Source organism: Podarcis muralis, chromosome 13 (assembly GCF_964188315.1).
Source record: "Podarcis muralis chromosome 13, rPodMur119.hap1.1, whole genome shotgun sequence".
NCBI lineage: Eukaryota > Metazoa > Chordata > Lepidosauria > Squamata > Lacertidae > Podarcis > Podarcis muralis.
This window is the reverse complement of record NC_135667.1, coordinates 57,025,577-57,044,005: the sequence shown is the minus strand read 5'-3', so window position 1 is coordinate 57,044,005 and position 18,429 is coordinate 57,025,577. Positions and strand designations below refer to the sequence as shown.

Genomic DNA, 18,429 nt, shown 5'->3' with positions numbered 1-18,429 from the left:
TCCCCCGTTGCGTCCTTCGGTGCTTCCGGCATATTGTGTCAAACTACCAGCTGGATTCTGAAGTAAACTTCAGGAAAGTCCACGCCCTGAACAAGGAGATATTTCTGCTCGCCTTGAGAGCAAGGTTAGAGCAGCAGGTCTCCGAGAGAGGCCGGATCCTGCCCTCCCAGAGTGCTCTAAATAGGGAAGCGCGGACCCTCGGGCTTCCCGAGAGAACTTCCTCGCGCTCTTCAGAAAGCTCAGCCTGGGATCGGTGCCCCCCCCGCCCCCCCCCGCAGGGACCTCGCCGGCCGGGGAAGCGCTCCTGCCAAGTGTCTCTGCGAGGCGGACGCCGCCAGGAAGGAAGGAAGGAAGGAAGGAAGGAAGGAAGGGGCTGCTGGCCTCGCTCCTCCTCAGGTAGGCGCCTCGCGGGGTCTCCTTTCCCGGCCAGAGGCCTCGGGGGGGGGGGGAGGCGACGAAGGCGAGAGCGCGCTTTGGGGCGCCGCCGCCCGGGCGAAGAAGGGCGAGGAGGCGCTTCCTTGCCGGCGGGTCCCGGGCGGCGAGGCGGCGGAGCGGGTCCCGCGGCGGCGGCCCGAGGGCTCGTCAGCGCCGGGCGCACCTGCCGCCCAACCCTGGCCGTGTTCCTTCCCCGGCTCGGGCGGAGTTTGGCGCGCCTCGCTCGGGCAGGGGCTTCGAGGGTCTTCTTGTTTCGCTATGGGATCGGCACAAAGCCCCCCGCCCGGCAGCCTGCGCTTTGCCGCAGCTCAACTCCACTCCGCCCCTTCAATAAAGGAGGAAATACAATAGAAAAGCACATGTTGCATCATGGGAACCCGGCTGACCGGGTGTTTTGCTGGATGCGGCTATTGCTCCACTCCTCTAATTCCACTTTGCTTTCAGCAGCCCATAGGGAAAAGATGCAGCCCCACGGATGGTTGCTGAAAAAGCATGCTCACTGTATTTTAATTAAAATAACTTGTGGACAGAGCTACTGTTGCTCAAAGCACCTCTATTAAAAAAGGCTTCTCACGGACTGGAGCAGGAAAGGAAAAGGAGAGGAAGAGAAGCGGACACCTTTCATGCGGGCAATCCCAAATCCTTGCCTGACTTGGAGCAACTCCCATTGGAGACAATTCGGAAACTTCCATTGCTCCAAAATGCAGCAGCCAGATTACGGGCTGGGCTTCCAGGCAGAAAAGTCCTGTTTTGGCTGCTATTTTGTTTCAAAGCCCAATTCAAGGTGCTCAGATTAGTGTTTAAAGCCCTAAACCGCGCAGCCCCAAAATATCCAAAAGACCTCTTCCTTCCCTACTACAAACCTCTTGGGTGCTAAGACCAGCAGTGGGAGCCCTCTCCAGACTCTCAGTGGGGTGGCTTGGGAGAGGGCCTCCTCTGTGGCAGCCCCCAAGATGTGGAGCTCCCTCCCTACAAAGGTACATCTGGCGACCTCATTATATGCTTACCCATTGACACCTGAGATGTATATCTGCAGGCCCCATCTGATTTGTTGTAGTTGCATTTTTAATTGTAAGTTTTTAAACTGCATTTTAAATTGTAACTTGCCCTGGGACATTACAGTGAAGGATGGGTAAGAAAGTAAAATAATGAGAGCAATCATAATACTGATAGTAACCAGTAATAATAATAATCTATTTCTGTAGCTGGCAAACTATCTTGTTCCGTATACAAGTGCTGACCATGTGATGTACATGTCCCATTTCTTAAATTTCCTTCCTCAGAGTCTGACTGAATATCATGGCTTCTGGGGATGCTGTGGAGAAGACCGTGAACACATCTTCCACGTAAGAAGTCAATCAAGTGCTATTTAATAGGTTTAGGTATAAATTGCCTCACAAATTGTGGGAGGGGGGAGTAGGGGGACATTACTTTCAAACTTCCATTGTATTGCTATCACAGAAGTGGGGGTGGATAAGGCAGGGTGTGGGAGAGGGACATCTGCTTGCCATTGTGCCCTTTCTTCAATTGCTCTGCTTGTTCTTATACTTACGCTTACTTGACTTTCAAGTAACCTTTAAGAACATGATTTATTGCTGCAAAACCTTTGTTTTTAAGAAATCTTGTCTTGATTGCCTTCTAAATAACAATCATGCAGTTGTGCCCATAGAAATGTAATTCTGTAAACAGCAGATCAATGAAATAGGGAATTTTGCACATGAGGGCTAGAAAGTATTCAGGCCTTTGCTTGAATGGATGTGGAAGAAGCTGTGGGATTGTGCCTGCTAGCCTTACACCTTAGTGCAATCTGTGTAATGTCTGAAAGCACCTACATGCATATTAACTATGTACACACAGATCTCCCATACGTCACGTTGTGTGTGCATAGAGAGCATGGTCAGCGGGCGTGACGGGTATAATCCTGCTCCCTCATCACTCTGCATTCTGAAGGGTAGCTACAAGAAAGGAGATCCCAACTAAACCACCCCACAACACACAAGATGCCTCTGAAAGGAAAATAAGCAATCTTTACTAATTTTGAGATGCTGAACACAAAAACAAGGGGTGTGTGTGTGTGGGATCTGTTGATTGGTTCCTGTTTAGAAGATACAAAGATGGTCATGCATAAGCAACCCACGCCACACTGAGTACAGAATTTCATTTGGTAACACTGCATTTCAAGCTTCTGGTTGCGACATACGGTGCCATCTTGCACCAGCTCATCAGGTACACCAGGACCAATGGCATGCAGCTGAGTAGTGCAGTTGAGTCATGACATTGTGGCTTTATGAATGCAGTGTGGCGTAATGGTTAGAGTGTTGGACTAGGACCTGAGAAAGCTGGGTTTGAATCCCTAGTCAGCCATGAAGCTCCCTCGGTGACCTTGGAGTCAGTCACCATCTTTTAGCCAAACCTACCTCACAGGGTGGGTGGCGGGTGGCGCTGTGGGTAAAACCTCAGCGCCTAGGACTTGCCGATCGAAAGGTCGACCTTTCGATCGGCAAGTCCTAGGCGCTGAGGCTTTAACCCACAGCACCACCCGCGTATATTTACCACTATAATAACAATAGTGGTAAATAAATAACTAAGCAATCATTAGTATAAAGCAAAGTATCAACTGGTGAGCAAGTCATTTGTGTGACTTTGTGGGCTACTCTCCCATTTACCCTGTGTCATAAGTTCTACACAAGTGATCCCTGCAGTGTAAATCCACCTGTAGTGATGCCTCGTAAATGTGTTAATAGTGCAGATAACTTTTGCTACATTTGCGGGGAAGTGACATCTGCAAGCCAGAAAAAAGGCCATCACTCCAGTGGTGAAAAATGCATATCAGCTTTATTCTGGATGGCGACAGAACCAACTCCAGCTCATCTCCTTCCCTTCTCCAATCTGGCTGGTTCCTTCACCGAGTCCCTGGGCAGGCACAGCTGAGTTTGGTGGGCCCAACTCCACTCTTGGTAATACGATATGTGAGACAATTCTAAACCTTCAAGGCTGTGAGCCAGAAGAATCCTAATTGTCCAGACGTTATACTTGTTGCCTTGTTTAAAGATGCTCATTCTGCTGCTATAAATTCATACTAAGTTTCTCCCTTCTTTTGACAGGGAAACCCCCATTTGTGTCCCAAATCAACATCTTGAGAAGATGAGCGATGACATCCTGTACCATTTTGCTCTGGGGACTGGCACCCATGACTTCCCTGCCTTGTTTGGAGATGTAAAGGTTTGGAGATGTAAATGGTGCTGGTGACAACAAGGTCGCAGGGTTGATCCCCATGTGGGGCAGCTGCACATTCCTGCATTGTCTAGTGTGAATTGTTAAAAGGTGTCTTTGTAGCATGAACAGGCTTTTCATATTTCTATTTTTTAAATGTTTTAAAAAATGCATTGTTAAATATTTCCATGGTTAATATTCTTACAGTTTCCTCTCTTTGATCTTGCCTAGTTTGTGTGTGTTGGAGGAAGCCCTTCGCGAATGAAAGCTTTTATTACCTACATAGCTGAAGAGTTGGGAGTTGGCAGCCCAGGCCAGGACTACCCCAATATCTGTGCAGGAACCGATCGTTACGCGATGTACAAAGCAGGGCCTGTGCTATCCATCAGTGTAAGTGGGCCAGATATTTGTGGGTATGCAATACATTGTCTATCAATTAAAACTGAATTTTCTCTTTTAAAAATATCTCTAAATTATCATTAATGCATTATTGGATTAGATTTGTATATATACAAACTGCATATGTACAATTGACAAAGGACACAAAACTGTGGGCTAATGGGGGCTTTGGGCTTGTGCTTTGTGTTCCTCTGGAGCAGCCTTTCTCCACCTGTGGGTCCCCAGATGTTGTTGAACTACAACTCCCATCACCCCTAGCTAGCAAGGCCAGAGCTCAGGGATGATGGGAGTTGTAGTCCAACAACATCTGGGGACCCACAGGTTGAGAACCACTGCGGAGGCTCCAGGACAGGGCAGCCTCTCACAATGGAGAGGTTCCTTCCTTTGGCTTCAGGGCAGAAACTAAAACCATCTAAGGGAGCTTTCTGGCATGCCCAAACTCAGCACTAAGCAGGAACACTCCTCCCCTGTCAGGAGATGGGTGATCCTTAGCACTGGGCTCAGGAAAGTATTCAGATGTGCCAACCAGCTCCCTGCAGAATGCTGTTGCGCTCAAACTCAGCGCTGAATAACAGAGAGAAATCTCTTCCCTTCCCTTTTAAGCACAATCAGTCTTAAAGAGGAAGAGGAACAATGTAACTGTGTTACAATGATCACAAGAAATTTTGCATGTAAAACACATATTAGTTACTAGCTCATCACATTTTCTTAATGGTAAAAATGGTAAAAAAAAAAGAATAAAGTTAAAGAATATGAATTTTTCTTTTCATTTGTTGAGATGGAAAAAAGCACATGTTTTGTGGTCAAGATTACACACTAAACCAATGTACATTTTATTGTCCTAAGCTCATCTGATTTTCCTCCTAACATAAAATGTCTTGTCAGTTCACCAGATGAGAAGGCAAAGCTATCGGTACACTAAAGGGTCATTAACCTGTTCTTTATTTTCTTGCAGAGGTGCTTAACTGAGCTTCAGGGGGCTAAATAGAGAAATCCTGAGTCACCTTGCATGTCATACTTCTGATTCTTTTTATTCACATGTAAAATGCCATTGTGAAAACCTGTTGCCAAATGATAAAATTTGGGGAAATAACTTTAAAATTATATAGAACATGCTAACAATATAATAAAATGAAAAATGAGTCTTATTTGTTGACATTTTCATGGAATTACCCAGGAATCCATGAAAATATTCCCAAATTCATTTACAGGTGGCATGTTACACCCATTATATTGAGTGATATACGGATTATAGAACAAAGAATGCTGGAGAGGCTATAACACAAAAGGAACTTTCTACCACTTGTGGTGGAATTGCTCTATAGTCAGTCAATTTTTGCGAAAGGTATTTGAGGAAATTGGCAAAGCTGAAAGCTTCCATAGTTGTGTTGCTATTTCTGTTTGACAATCAATATGCTGATATAGCTTACAAGGTTTTTGATAACTTTCATGTTAGTGACAGCTTACCAACTGATTGCTAAACACTGGGGAAATGGCCTATTTCTAGATGGTGCGCTAACCTTTGGCAAATGGTCCTGGCTGAGAAATTAACAGGTAGATTAAAAGCTCTGAAGGGTTTAAATAAAATTGCCTTTGATGATGCGTGATGTTGCTTTCTTGCTGATGTGAATAAATGTAGCCACACTATAGTTCCTCCACTTTTTGGAGAGACTCTTTTAGTTAATATACAGTGGTGCCTCGCAAGACGAAAAGAATCCGTTCTGCGATTCTCTTTGTCTAGCGGTTTTTTCGTCTTGTGAAGCAACCCTATTAGCGGCTAAGCGGATTAGCGCTATTAGCGGCTTAGCGGCTATTAAAGGCTTAGCGGCTTAGTTGCTAAAAGGATATTAGCGGCTTAGCGGCTTAGAAAAAGGGGGGGGGGAGCGGGAAAAAAATTGCAAGACCCATAGGGAAAATCGTCTTGCGAAGCAACTCAAAAACGGAAAACCCTTTCATCTAGCGGGTTTTCCATCTTGCGAGGCATTCGTCTTGCGGGGGACCACTGTACTTGACTTCACATTGTACACTCTTGCAACCGCAAGTCTCTTTATCATTAATATTTGCTACTATGGTTATCTACAGACCGTATTTTGAAAATCTCCGAATAAAAAATGGCTTTAGTGCAATATTTTCTTTCAGGATAAATGCTTTGCTGGCTTCCTGCTTCAATGCTTCAATATAATAGAAGGTTGTAACCATCAAAATAGTTATTTTCTTCCTTTCCCACATCCCCACAATAACCTAGAACAGAATGATTTATTCACTATGAATTTTCCCCCACCCCCCTTTTTCCATTTCAGCATGGAATGGGGATTCCTTCCATTGCTATCATGCTGCATGAACTCTTCAAGCTGCTGTGTCATTCCAAGTGTTCCAATGTAACCATTATTCGTATCGGCACATCTGGGGGAATAGGTATTCCTCATGCCCTTACTACTTTAAAGCAAAAAATGAAATGAAATCACAGTTATTGGTTTGTGAGCTCTAGATATAATTATGAAACATATATTTGAAATGTAGGTTTGGCACCTGGATCTGTGGTGATCACCAAGCAATCTGTAGATGCCACCTTCAAACCTCAGTTTGAACAGTTTGTTCTGGGAGAGCCTGTATATCGTAGCACAAACTTAGACGAGGAACTGGCTCAAGACTTGATGGAGTGTGCCAAGGAACTGGATCAATTCAAAACAGTCTTTGGGAATACCATGTGCACTCTGGATTTCTATGAAGGTAAGGCCGAAAGGGTGCAGCCATATTCATGAACAACAAAGCAAAGGAAACAGAAGAGAAGCAAAACATTTAAAACGTTCGCTAAACGTGTGCATTTAAAAACAAAACGGAATAATATTGAAACAATAAAATCTGAATATTTGGATAATTAAACCAATAGTCCCCCACAAGTCTGATCTAGTTTACACAAGCAGAATCTTGATAGGTTAAAGGAACAGCTTCACCTTACATTTTAGATGTGAGGGGATTATTCTCACAGTTGAATGCTTCCCCATGAAAAATAACACATATAACTGATGGTGTGGCCTAATTCTCAGAACTATGTTCTGATCTGCACATTGGTCCAAGTAGGGTGGAGGGAAATGGGATGGTTTGGTCCCAAATGCAGAGTGAGCTGAAATCTTCCCCAGCCATACAGTAGCTCTGGTTCCATCCATTGGCCAAAGTTCAAGCGGTGAGCCGGGTATAGCTGATCAGGCAATTCAACTCCATGGGGTACTATTGTAGAGATTTCATTGCATGTATTAAAATCTGCATTTCATACATTTGTAGGCCAAGCTCGTCTTGATGGCGCAATCTGCTCATACACTGAGGAAGAGAAGGCACAATATTTAACGGCAGCTTACAAGGCCGGAGTCAGGAATATTGAGATGGAATCTTCTGTTTTTGCAGCCATGTGCAATATTATTGGTATCAAAGGTAAGCAGCACATGTGTCCAGTCTTACATAAGTCACCAGTTTCAACAGTCAATAGTTTATCATGTAATTCATAGCCACAGAGGAGTTTTAATATTGATCATACATGCTGAGTATCTTAATGCTTTAGTATAATTTTTAATCAATAATTCCAGGTGCAATCCATAATAGCTTATCTAAGGCTGGAGACAGACAATAGTTTGAAAAGTTAAGTCTGAAAATCTTGGGCTCAGTTTTTCTTTCAAAGGTCTAAGCTTCTTGCCCTACATTCCGAATCCAGAATAACAGTATATTTCATAACTATTGCTGTGTCCATTAGATCTTCTCTTATTTTGACCAAAACATGCATACAGTTCATGTTTGATGTTTGTTTGATGTTTCCAACTGATTTGATGCCACTTGCAGTTTATACTGCTTCCTTCTCTTGCTTGATTTATGATTTGGCCCTTTTCTGGTCCTAAGCAGCTTATGTGGGATGCTTGATAGTCTCCCGTTACCCCTAATTTGATCTCAGTCGAAGTTCAACATACCTCCAAAGTGCAGAATTTCCACTAATTAGCCATGACATGATTAAGAATGCTTTTACGTTTGAAGGTGAAGAACCTTTAACTAGATCCAAACTTCAGAACCACAGAAAGAAAGCTTTAAAGTATCCTATTTTTTTTTTTAAATATAAGAACAAATCACAAGAGCTGGTTCTGTGGGGAAAAGTGAGGTAGCAGCAAATACACCACAGCAAAGATCTGATGAGTTATGTCCTGCTGACCGCAGCTCCCTGAGGAACAAAATAATCACCCTGTGTGCACAGAGGAACTTCCTTGCTCTTCTGTTTTTTGAAGGTGGAGGTAAAACAGGCTATGGGCTTGTTAACAAATGCCCAATTCCTGCTGAAGGTTTTGTTTCCATTGTGAATTGGCTTTATCTGTCACTTTTCCCTGTGTTTGACTGTTTCTTTGTTTGCTGGGTTAATTCATCAGTTTCAGTTCATCTTATCCTGGGTAAAGTGTCCTTTTCCCCACATGGTTCATAGTGTTATTTTCAAGTAACCTCTGTGTATTGGTCTTGGGTTCTGTTTTATAAACGCAGGTGCTGTGGTCTGTGTAACACTCCTGAACCGACTGGAGGGCGACCAAATCTCCACCCCCCACGATGTGCTGGGTGAATACCAGAAGAGGCCGCAGATATTGGTGGGGCACTGGATTAAGAAACGTCTTGGAAAAAGTGACATTGCCATTTTTAGTTAGCTTTATACTGTAAATAAATACAAAACTCAACATTTCTTCATTTTTGAATTCATGATAAATAACCTTGTAACTCAGGGGTGACAAGCTTTTTTGGGGCTGAGAGCACATTTACCCCACGCTCAGGCTTCTGGGAATGGCATCTCAACGCAGGGATGGTTGAGGTGTAAAAGGGGACATGTGATTTTATTTTTTTTAATGGGCAATGTTAGAAAGCTTGGAAGGGCCAGAAAAAAAACCTTTTAGAATCACAGCAAGGAAGCCAGTGAGAACAGTAAAGGGAAAATAATTTTAATCAATTAATTTATTGATTATAAATGGAAAAATAGCTTGGTTTTACAGAGTTCTAACCCCAGCAGAAGGGACGTATTGGTTAAACCACAGAGCCTAGGACTTGCCGATTAGAAGGTCGGCGGTTCAAATCCCCGCAATGACGGGGTGAGCTCCTGTTGCTCGGTCCCAGCTCCTGCCCACCTAGCAGTTCGAAAGCATGTCAAAGTGCAAGTAGATAAATAGGTACTGCTCCGGCGGGAAGGTAAACGGCGTTTCCATGTGCTGCTCTGGTTCGCCAGAAGGGGCTTAGTCCTGCTGGCGCTTAGTCCTGTACGCCGGCTCCCTCGGCTAATAAAGCAAGATGAGCGCTGTAACCCCAGAGTCGGCCAAGACTGGAACTAATGGTCAGGGGTCCCTTTACCTTTACCTTTTAACCCCAGCAGATGTTTCTTACTGGTGCATGAGGGTAAGCTCTACTATAAAAATGGATATACAGGCAAGGACCAATTAGCGTGTGTTCAGTTTTTACCCAACTGCACACATGTGCATCTGGGTGACCTGGAAGTGGCCAGAAAAGGGGTCAGAATGGGCTTATACACGCTCTGCCGTCACGTGTGATGAGCCAGAATGCAACCCCCACGCAAATCAGGGGTTGCCTGTATAAACTGAGAGCCTCTGGAGGTTAAAAAAGAAGAAGAGAATTTTCTTTCTGTTTGGTATGATTTTATTGTTTACGTTAATAATGCAGAACATAACCAGTCTTTGCCAACCTCCAGCCTGTGGATAATACAACATAGCAGGAATACATCCAGAGCTTTACAAACTATGGTTTGCTGGAAATGCAGCTGACCCCTCTTGCAAAATAAGGAGTATCCATGTTTGTTGTGTTTTTAGAATGTTCTTCTGAGTGACGCATTGAGCATCAAACCAGCCATGGTTAAGTTGTTTAACTAAATAGTTGGGTTTAGAGTTGACCATGAAAGGTCTAATTTCCAGGACTATTTATCAAAGATTTTTATGGGATCAGGATGAGTCAAGAGTTGGTTGGGAGAAGTGGAGGACATTCAACACTATTTGTTACGATGCCCTTTATACGGTATATATCCCCTGGACAAAAATTCCTCGATTGCATCCTTTGCTCTCTTTCCAACCGACCTCCCCTTGAGCAAATCTATTTTGCTTGCTGGCAATAATGTATTTATTACTGCACTGGTTCCAAAATTTGTCTTGGCTGCAAGTAAGTTGAGAGCTAGGCACCAAGACAAGTATCATAAGGGGGAGTGTGAGACGTGGAGTAAACTTAGGCAAGAGTGATTTTTACATTTTTGCAAGTTTCCTTTGCTGTTGCTCAGTTTTAAATCAATTATTTGTATTCTACGCATTGTGACCAATTGTGATGGCTTATAGCTTTTAATAATAAAGATCCATTCATTCATTCATTGTGTTGCCTATACTTTTTATAGGCTTGTTGTAATTTCTATTAAATTAAATGTCTGGAATGTATTGCTGATGTCTCTGGCCCTCTTTTTGTCTCTTGCTCTGATTTTCCATGCCTCTTTTTGTGATGGTTTTTTTCTATGAGCGATTTTTCATTTTAATTTTAAAAAAGCATGTTAAAAATGTGGAAAAATTGGGAAGGGGGTCCCTTTTGAGGACCACAGTATCCCATTGGGGGTTCCATAGGAGTAGTCAATAATATTTTGTGTTTTATTTTGCTTAAAGAATTACTAGTCATTTAAATAACAGATTTTCCTGCAGTGGAGGAGCGTTGTCCTTCCTGCTGACTCCACTTGGCAGGACTGGGCAAATTAAGCAACTCTTACCTTGATGGGCGGTGGCGGGGGGGCAGCTGCTCCAGTTTTGATCCTGCCTAGGCTCCCTGTGCAGGTCGTGGGACAGACTCTGCCTTCAACTCTCTTTTGCCTTTGTGCTGCTTGGTCTGTGAGCAAGAGAGAGATCCTGTCAGAGAGGTCCTTTGGGGTAGTAGCCAGCTTTATTCTGAGCACGGCACAAACCCCTTGTGGACTCCCAGCCTTCTTTTTTCAGCCAGGGCCTCCAATGGGCAGGCTGGGGGAGCAGAGGCTTCCTGTGGCCGCAGCCCTGTCTCCTTACCGGGTGCCTTTGCACCCTGGCCCAGGGAATAGGGCTGGGAGAGGGGGCTATCCAAATGGGGTGGGGGGAGCAGATTGGCTCAGGGAGCTTGTTTCGCTTTCCCTCTCATCAACACCAAGGCAGATTTTGATCCCGGAGGTCAAGCGGGGAACTTTGCCCTTTTTACCTTTAAAATAAATAAATAAATGTTTTAACTGGTTGTATAGTTTGGGGAAAATAAGTTCTCAGTTTGGAAGGCTTCTGTTGTGTGTGTGTGTGTGTGTGTGTGTGTGTGTGTGTGTGTGTGTGTGAGAGAGAGAGAGAGAGAGAGAGAGAGAGAGAGAGAGAGAGAGAGAGAGAGCGCACACACCCAATGGTCCACTCCTGCCATATGCCTGTCTCTCTTGCCTACTGCACTAATCTGGCTTGGAAAGGCATTGCCTTCCCTGCAAAATGTTCCCATCTGGGCTACACAACACAGCAGGCATCAGTGGAGTTCTGAGTTTCTTCTCGTAGCTTTAGCTAGCTTGTTTGTTTCTGTGTTGGAGATAACAGGAATTTAGTGGCCACTGGATGTCGCTGGTGCTCCACAAAGCAAAGAAAGGAACAAGAGAGTTTTTTCTCCACCATTATTTGGTTTGTTTATTCATTTGGCTTACAAATTATCTTTTAACTGTCCCAAAACTTTTTTGTGTGAAATTTATGCAGCTGACTTCAAACTGTTTGTTCTGAGGACCAATTGCACAACTAATCGTGCAACGTAAATTCTACTAATGTTAATTACTGAGTGCCATCTCCCTGGGCGTCTTGCAGCAATGGGGTTCTCGGTTAAGCAGAGGTTTTCCTTCAGCTCACCTGATAATTCCATAAACAACCTTCCTGAAATTTGTTTTCTCCTCTTGGATTCTGCATTCTTCCCATCTTTTGCTTGTTCAGGTTTAATGGTCCCTTGTGGTGGTGGTGGGGAGTTCCTTTTACTATTATTATTTTACAAATTGGTGGTCTTTTCCATTTTTTTTGTTTACCTGTATTTATGTATGTAACCACAGCGGCATGAAATCTTTATGCTCATGAGTAAAAGAAGGAAGCGTTTTTGACAAAAATCATGGTTTATGCAGAGATGGCTAAACTGACAGCACTTGATAAGAGACTCAAGTTTAGATTCTTTCAAGGTGGACTGGAAATACTTTTTTAGTCTATTTAAAAAGTAACTACCGTATTTTTTGCTCTATAAGACTCACTTTCCCCCTCCTAAATAGTAAGGGGAAATGTGTGTGCGTCTTATGGAGCGAATGCAGGCTGCGCAGCTATCATAGAAGCCAGAACAGCAAGAGGGATTGCTGCTTTCACTGCATAGCGATCCCTCTTGCTGTTCTGGCTTCTGAGATTCAGAATATTTTTTTTCTTGTTTTCCTCCTCCAAAAACTAGGTGCGTCTTGTGGTCTGGTGCGTCTTATAGAGCGAAAAATACGGTATATACAGGGCCGTCTTTAGCAGATGCAGCGCCGGGGTGCAAATATCCGCCCAGTGCCCCCAAATTACCACAGATAGTGTTGGGGTGGCCGTAGCTGCGCACTGCCAGCCTCCCGGTGTGTGTGTGTGTGTGTGTGTGCAACTCTCCCCCATGCCGCTGTGGCAGAGCAATCCCTGCAGAGACTTGGGAGGGAAGCTGCGTGGCCACCAGCCTTATGGTTGGCGGGGTGCAGCTGGGGGGCATGCCGGGAAAGGGGAGGCCGCTGGCAAAGCCGAGCAGCACCCCCACTTGCTGGGGCACCCCTGAGAGGCCGGCGCCCTGGTGCAACGCACCACTAAGCTCTATGGGAAAGACGGCTCTGTTTATATATGAAGTCCACATTGGGGTTTGAAGTTTAAGGGGGGGAAATAGTACATTATATTAAGTGACCTGTCAACGAGGATGAAACTCAGTATGAGGGAACTTTAAAATGCAACTATATGTAATTACAGGTAGGATAGGATTATAATTATTGAGTGTTAAAATGTAATTTTGAATCTTGAAACCAAATAAAATATTAATATAAAAATCTTAATGAAAAATCAGTATCTTATTGCACCACCAGTCCTCTCCATCAGTCCCTGATTGCTGGGTCCCAAATTTACTGGGGGCAAAGAAAGTACCTTCACTTATATATTATATGATCCTGTGCATGTATAGGATGGTCTGAACCCATGTGGCCGAGAAGATGAGTAAACCACACTTCAAAGAGCGTCAAAGGGCCTTGGGTCGTAAATGAGAGAGCCCCTTTGAACTCTAGCTTATTTATTCTAGGGCTCTGCAACAAAACATGTCTATCCCCATCGGTTTCTACAGCCACAGCAGGTCCTGCAACCTGCCAACAGTTGGGCCTCACCTCCTCCATTGTCTCCCAAGATAGAAGGATGCCAACCTAGGCAAGAACTAGCAGAAGACACACAAACACCTGGCTTTCCTGCAGCAGACAGGAGTTGGAAGACAATGAAGAACGCTACTGGCTGCCATGAAAAGAGTAAATGGAGACACTTCAAAGGGAAAAACAAATCAGACATGCAAAATAGTTGCACAATTGGAATTGACATAGAGAATTGTTGTGTCGTTTGCACAACTGGGTTTCCTGTGTTTGCTGAAATGGAGTCTGACTCATTCCTTCTGCAGTGGTCACAGGAATAGAAGCCAGTAAATTGCAAAAAAGGAAACAGAGCACTGGATTGTTTCACCAGCTGCCATGGGTGTTGGTGATCAAGAAATTCCACCATCTCCATCTCTCTCTCTCTCTCTCTCTCTCTCTCTCTCTCTCTCTCTCTCTCTCTCTCTCTGTGTGTGTGTGTGTGTGTGTGTGTGTGTGTGTGTGAGAATGAGTACATCCACACTCTTCAGATGAATTGTAAAGTTTCTTCCATTGCAGCAGTTCTTCTCTCGTGTCCTCTCAGCTGCCTTGGCTGGAAGATGGTATGTGGAAGTGTTTTAGACCTCAGCAAGCAGAGGACCAGCCTCTTTGAACAGTTCTATCACCTGGACATATAGTAATCAATATTTGCCTGCCTTTTAGCACCTAGTAAATTTATATGACTGACAACCATAAACAGCCTGTGGGCACATGGGCATTTTATTCTTCCAAAATGCTTTCCATTTACCTTCTGTGTTCTTGCTGCTGGGATTTAATCTACTGGCAGCCAGGAGCAAATGTCCTATTTCATAGATGCCCAAGTAGAGCCCCCCCCCCATAAAAGGAGTTAAATTGATGGGCTACAATAAATCTCCTGGGCCAGGTCTAATGATTCAGACCATTGGCTGCTGCCCCGTTTGAGGACTGTATGTCACTTTCTTAGAGATGTCCTGACATTTGGCTACTTTTGAGTTTTGGATTAAAATGGATGGATCTGAGAAGCTGAAGCCTGTGCTGAAATCTTGACACAGATGTCTGGAATTCAGCTTTACTTTGACAAAACAATAAAATGGGACTAAGTTCTTTCGCGCCTGTGATTTTTTGTATTTTCTTTGTATCGTGGGTACCTATGGTCTTTCCCCACTCATCCTTACAAGTACCTGATCAATATGCTATTGTCAGCTTGCAGTGCAATCATCCAGCGACTTTCCCTGTGAACAGTGCCATAGTCTGACATGTTATGGTGGAGGAGGGACTGAAGGGCACAGTAGTGTAGGGAAAGCAGCAAAAACCTATAGGAATGTAGCCTTAGATTTACCTTAAAGTTATAAAAAATATTTCATAAATGAAATTAATTTAATGAACTAAAAAATAAGTGTCGAAGTGTTGCATTTATACTAACTCACTCTTCGCCAACTTAGTGCCTTCCAGGTGTTTTGGATACAACTCCCATTATCTCCAGTCAGCATGGCTGATGGTCAGAGATGATAGGACTGTAGTCCACAAAATATAGGGGGCACCAGGTTGGCAAGGCAGCTCCCCATTTACACAGGTCCAATTGATGCTCAACTGTGTGCATTATGACAAACCTGGAAGTGACTTTAAAAAAGGCAAAAGCAGCCCTAAAAGAGCCCAGAAAGGGCAAAAAATCAGCAAAAACAGCTCTTAGCAATCCAGCCCCTAGCAATCCTGTTGAGGCCTATGAAGAGTTGGAGTTTCAGCAAGGCGCTTTGGAGGAAGTGATTGTGGTGATGTTTGGCATCTGGTAAGTGCTACTGGTTTTGTAAAGGGTTTTTCATAGAATCATAGAGTTGGAAGAGATCCAAGGATCACCTAGCCCAACCCCCTACAATGCAGGAATCTCAGCTAAAACATCCATGACAGATGGACATCCAGCCTCTGCTTAGAAATCTCCAAGGAAGGAGAGTCCACCACCTCCCATGGGAGTTTGCTCCACTGCCAAACAGTTCTTACTGTCAGAAAGTTTTTCTGAATGTTTAGTTGGAATCTCCTTTCTTGTAATTTGAAGCCATTGGTTTAAGTCCTACTCTCCAGAGCAGGAGAAAACAAGCATGCTCTCTCTTCCATGTGAGAAGCCTTAAGATATTTGAAGATGGCTATTGTATCTCCGCTCAGTCTCTTCTTTTCCAGACTAAACAAATCCAGCTCCTTCAAGCGCTCCTTTGTTTCCAGACCCATGATCTCCTTAGTTGCTCTCCTCTGCACACGTTCCAGCTTGTCAACGTCCTCCTTAAATTGTGGTGCCCAGAATTGGACACAGTACTCCAGGTTTGGTCTTACCAAGGCAGAATAGAGTGGGACTATGACTTCCCTTGATCTGGACACTAGACTCCTGTTGATGCAGCCTAGAATAGCATTCTTTTTTTTTTTGCTGCTGCATCACACTGTTATGTTAAGTTTGTGGTCTACCAAGACCCCTAGATCCTTTCCACATGTACTGCTAGTAAGCCAGGTGTTCCCCATCCGCTATTTGTGCACCTGGTTCTTCCTGCCTAAGTGCAGAACCTGGCATTTGTCCCATTTGAAATTCACTTTGTTAGTTTGCACCCAGTTCTCCAATCTGTTAAGGTCATTTTGAATTCTGATTCTGTCTGCGGCATCACCTCCCCCTCCCAGTTTGGTGTCACCTGCAAATTTGATGAGCATCCCCTCAATTCCTTCATCCAAGTCATTTATAAAGACGTTGAACAACAACAGGCTCAGGACAGAATCCTGCAGAACCCCACTGGTCACTTTTTCCCAGGATGACAAGGAACCTTGAGTACTGCTTGGGTTTGGTCAGTCAACCAATCAAAGGCTCTGAAATAACAAGGGCTTCCAGAGGTTTAGAGGTTGTTTGCAGGCTTTTCCAATGTCGTTTCAAATATACGCTATTTCGCTTGAACATGTGGTGCCTCGTAACCCCTGTGTAAATGGAGAGTTGCCTGTATGCTGAAAACCGTACAAAAAGGGAGAAACGGCAAATAATACCTAGCAATAACAGCTGCTTAAATTAAAGCTAAGTAGTAATCAATCATATTCACTTCAAAGATGAGAAGGGAGAATTGGGATGAATTAGAAAGTATAATTTAATTGTAGATGTAATTGCATTTGTTACATGTAATTACATTCATACGTCAAGCATGACAACTTTTAACAATTGGGTCAGATTTTTGATCAGCTAAATTATTAATGTAAATATTACAGTGGTTCAGAAATTTAAATAACTATGTGTTTGGTGGGTCCCTTTTAAAAAGTGACTTTTTAAAGTTGCAAAACCTGTATCCTCTGTTATGAGAATTGTCTGAATGCCTAGTCAATCCAGTGGTGATTTGTACAGCTGTATGTCAACACAGCGGGTGGCGCTGTGGTCTAAACCACAGAGCCTAGGACTTGCCAATCAGAAGGTTGGCGGTTCGAATCCCCACGACGGGGTGCGCTCCCGTTGTTCGGTCCCAGCTCCTGCCAACCTAGCAGTTCAAAAGCACGTCAAAGTGCAAGTAGATAAATAGGTACCGCTCCAGCGGGAAGGTAAATGGTGTTTCTGTGCGCTGCTCTGGTTTGCCAGAAGCGGCTTAGTCATGCTTGGCCACCTGATCCAGAAAAACTGTCTGTGGACAAACGCCGGCTCCCTTGGCCTGTAAAGCGAGATGAGCGCCACAACCCCAGAGTCGTCTGCAACTGGACTTAACTGTCAGGGGTCCTTTACCTTTTTTTTATGTTGACACAACTTGCCATAAGGGTTAGAAATCTGGAGGTGATTTTCATTTGTCTCGGCATCATGGCGCAGAGGCCCAGCACAGCCTCCTCCTCCTCCCTGGGACTGGGGGTCAGTGGGCAGCTGGTCCTTGCAGAGTGGGGCTGCCAAGGCCACGCTCCGCATGCCTGTGGTCACCCGCTGCTACTCCCTCAGCGCTCGGAGCTTTGACCTGGGCTATGGGGGCCTCAGTAGGAACCGACCTTCTCCACTGGCAGATCGTTGACTTTTCAAGTTGGGGGTGCTGGCTGCAGCAGACGGGCAGAAGCGGGTGCTGGTTGCTGACCCTGACCCCAATAAGATAAAGAGTGGACACATGAATGGCTAAACTTACGTGCACCTCTGTAAATTTATATGTTTGCAGCCACCCCAATCTCTAAGCAGTGTGAGATTCCAGGGGTTGCAGGTGCTTAGCAGGGTTTGTGTTTCCTTTTGGGAATGAGGCACAGCAAAGACTGGGGTGTCTTTGTGATACACATATATGCAACCTGAGCCTAGGATGGGGGGTTCACAGCATTAGCACCCCAAGAAGGCCTTGCTTTCCCCCATAGCCACAGCCTCAAACAGAAATCAAATGTCATTCTGACTCTCTCTCTCTCCTGCTTGCTGATTTTCTTCTAGCTTACATCACTCCAAACTCTCAACAATCTGTCCTCAACTCTGGCTTTGTCTCTCTAACTACCCATAAGTTGTGGGAGGGCCACCCGCCTGCCCACTTGCAGAGAGCCACTTTCCTCTGTTCCCCATAATGGCTTATTCCACCTCAATAGGAAGTTAGCCTGGCTTATATTTAACACTTACTGGCCGGAGTGCTAACTTAAAAAATATATGAAGGGGCAGGTAAGCCGTGCCCTGTATAATCGACCACAAGATGCAGCACACACACAACATTTGAATGGCAGTGCTTATCAACTTTGGGGGGTCCAGGCTCCAGCCCCACTGAATATTTTATGGGGGGTGAAGGGACCTCAGCCCCTAGGTGGAGCTGGCTCCTATGCTTGCTGGATCCAGTGGTGAGGAGAGCCTTGGCCTACAGCTTACTCTCCACCAAAAAACACTCATAACACTATTGAAGGTGGGAAATTGCTGTCTCAGCTGATGAATAGCTGCTTAATTCCCTACCGTATTTTTCGCACCATAGGACGCACTTTTCCCCCTTCAAAAATGAAGGGGGAATGTGTGTGCGTCCTATGGAGTGAAGACAGCATAGCCC

At 44.6% G+C, this 18,429-nt stretch overlaps 1 protein-coding gene across 2 annotated transcripts; it reads left to right on the top strand.

Annotated features, from left to right (window-relative positions):
* The first annotated feature begins 326 nt into the window (after positions 1-326).
* UPP1 (uridine phosphorylase 1) lies at positions 327-10,490 on the top strand. 2 transcript variants are annotated; one of them, XM_077917677.1, is made up of 8 exons: positions 327-396; positions 1,719-1,781; positions 3,540-3,657; positions 3,880-4,038; positions 6,348-6,462; positions 6,568-6,777; positions 7,330-7,476; positions 8,560-10,490. In XM_077917677.1, exons 2-8 carry the CDS (start codon positions 1,735-1,737, stop codon positions 8,715-8,717), a joined length of 954 nt encoding a protein of 317 aa, XP_077773803.1. In that variant the 5' UTR covers positions 327-396; positions 1,719-1,734; the 3' UTR covers positions 8,718-10,490. The 2 variants fall into 2 exon arrangements, with proteins under 2 accessions (XP_077773803.1, XP_028559391.2); XM_028703558.2 differs by lacking the exons at positions 327-396; positions 1,719-1,781 and having other exon boundaries at positions 3,653-3,759.
* Positions 10,491-18,429: the final 7,939 nt, after the last annotated feature.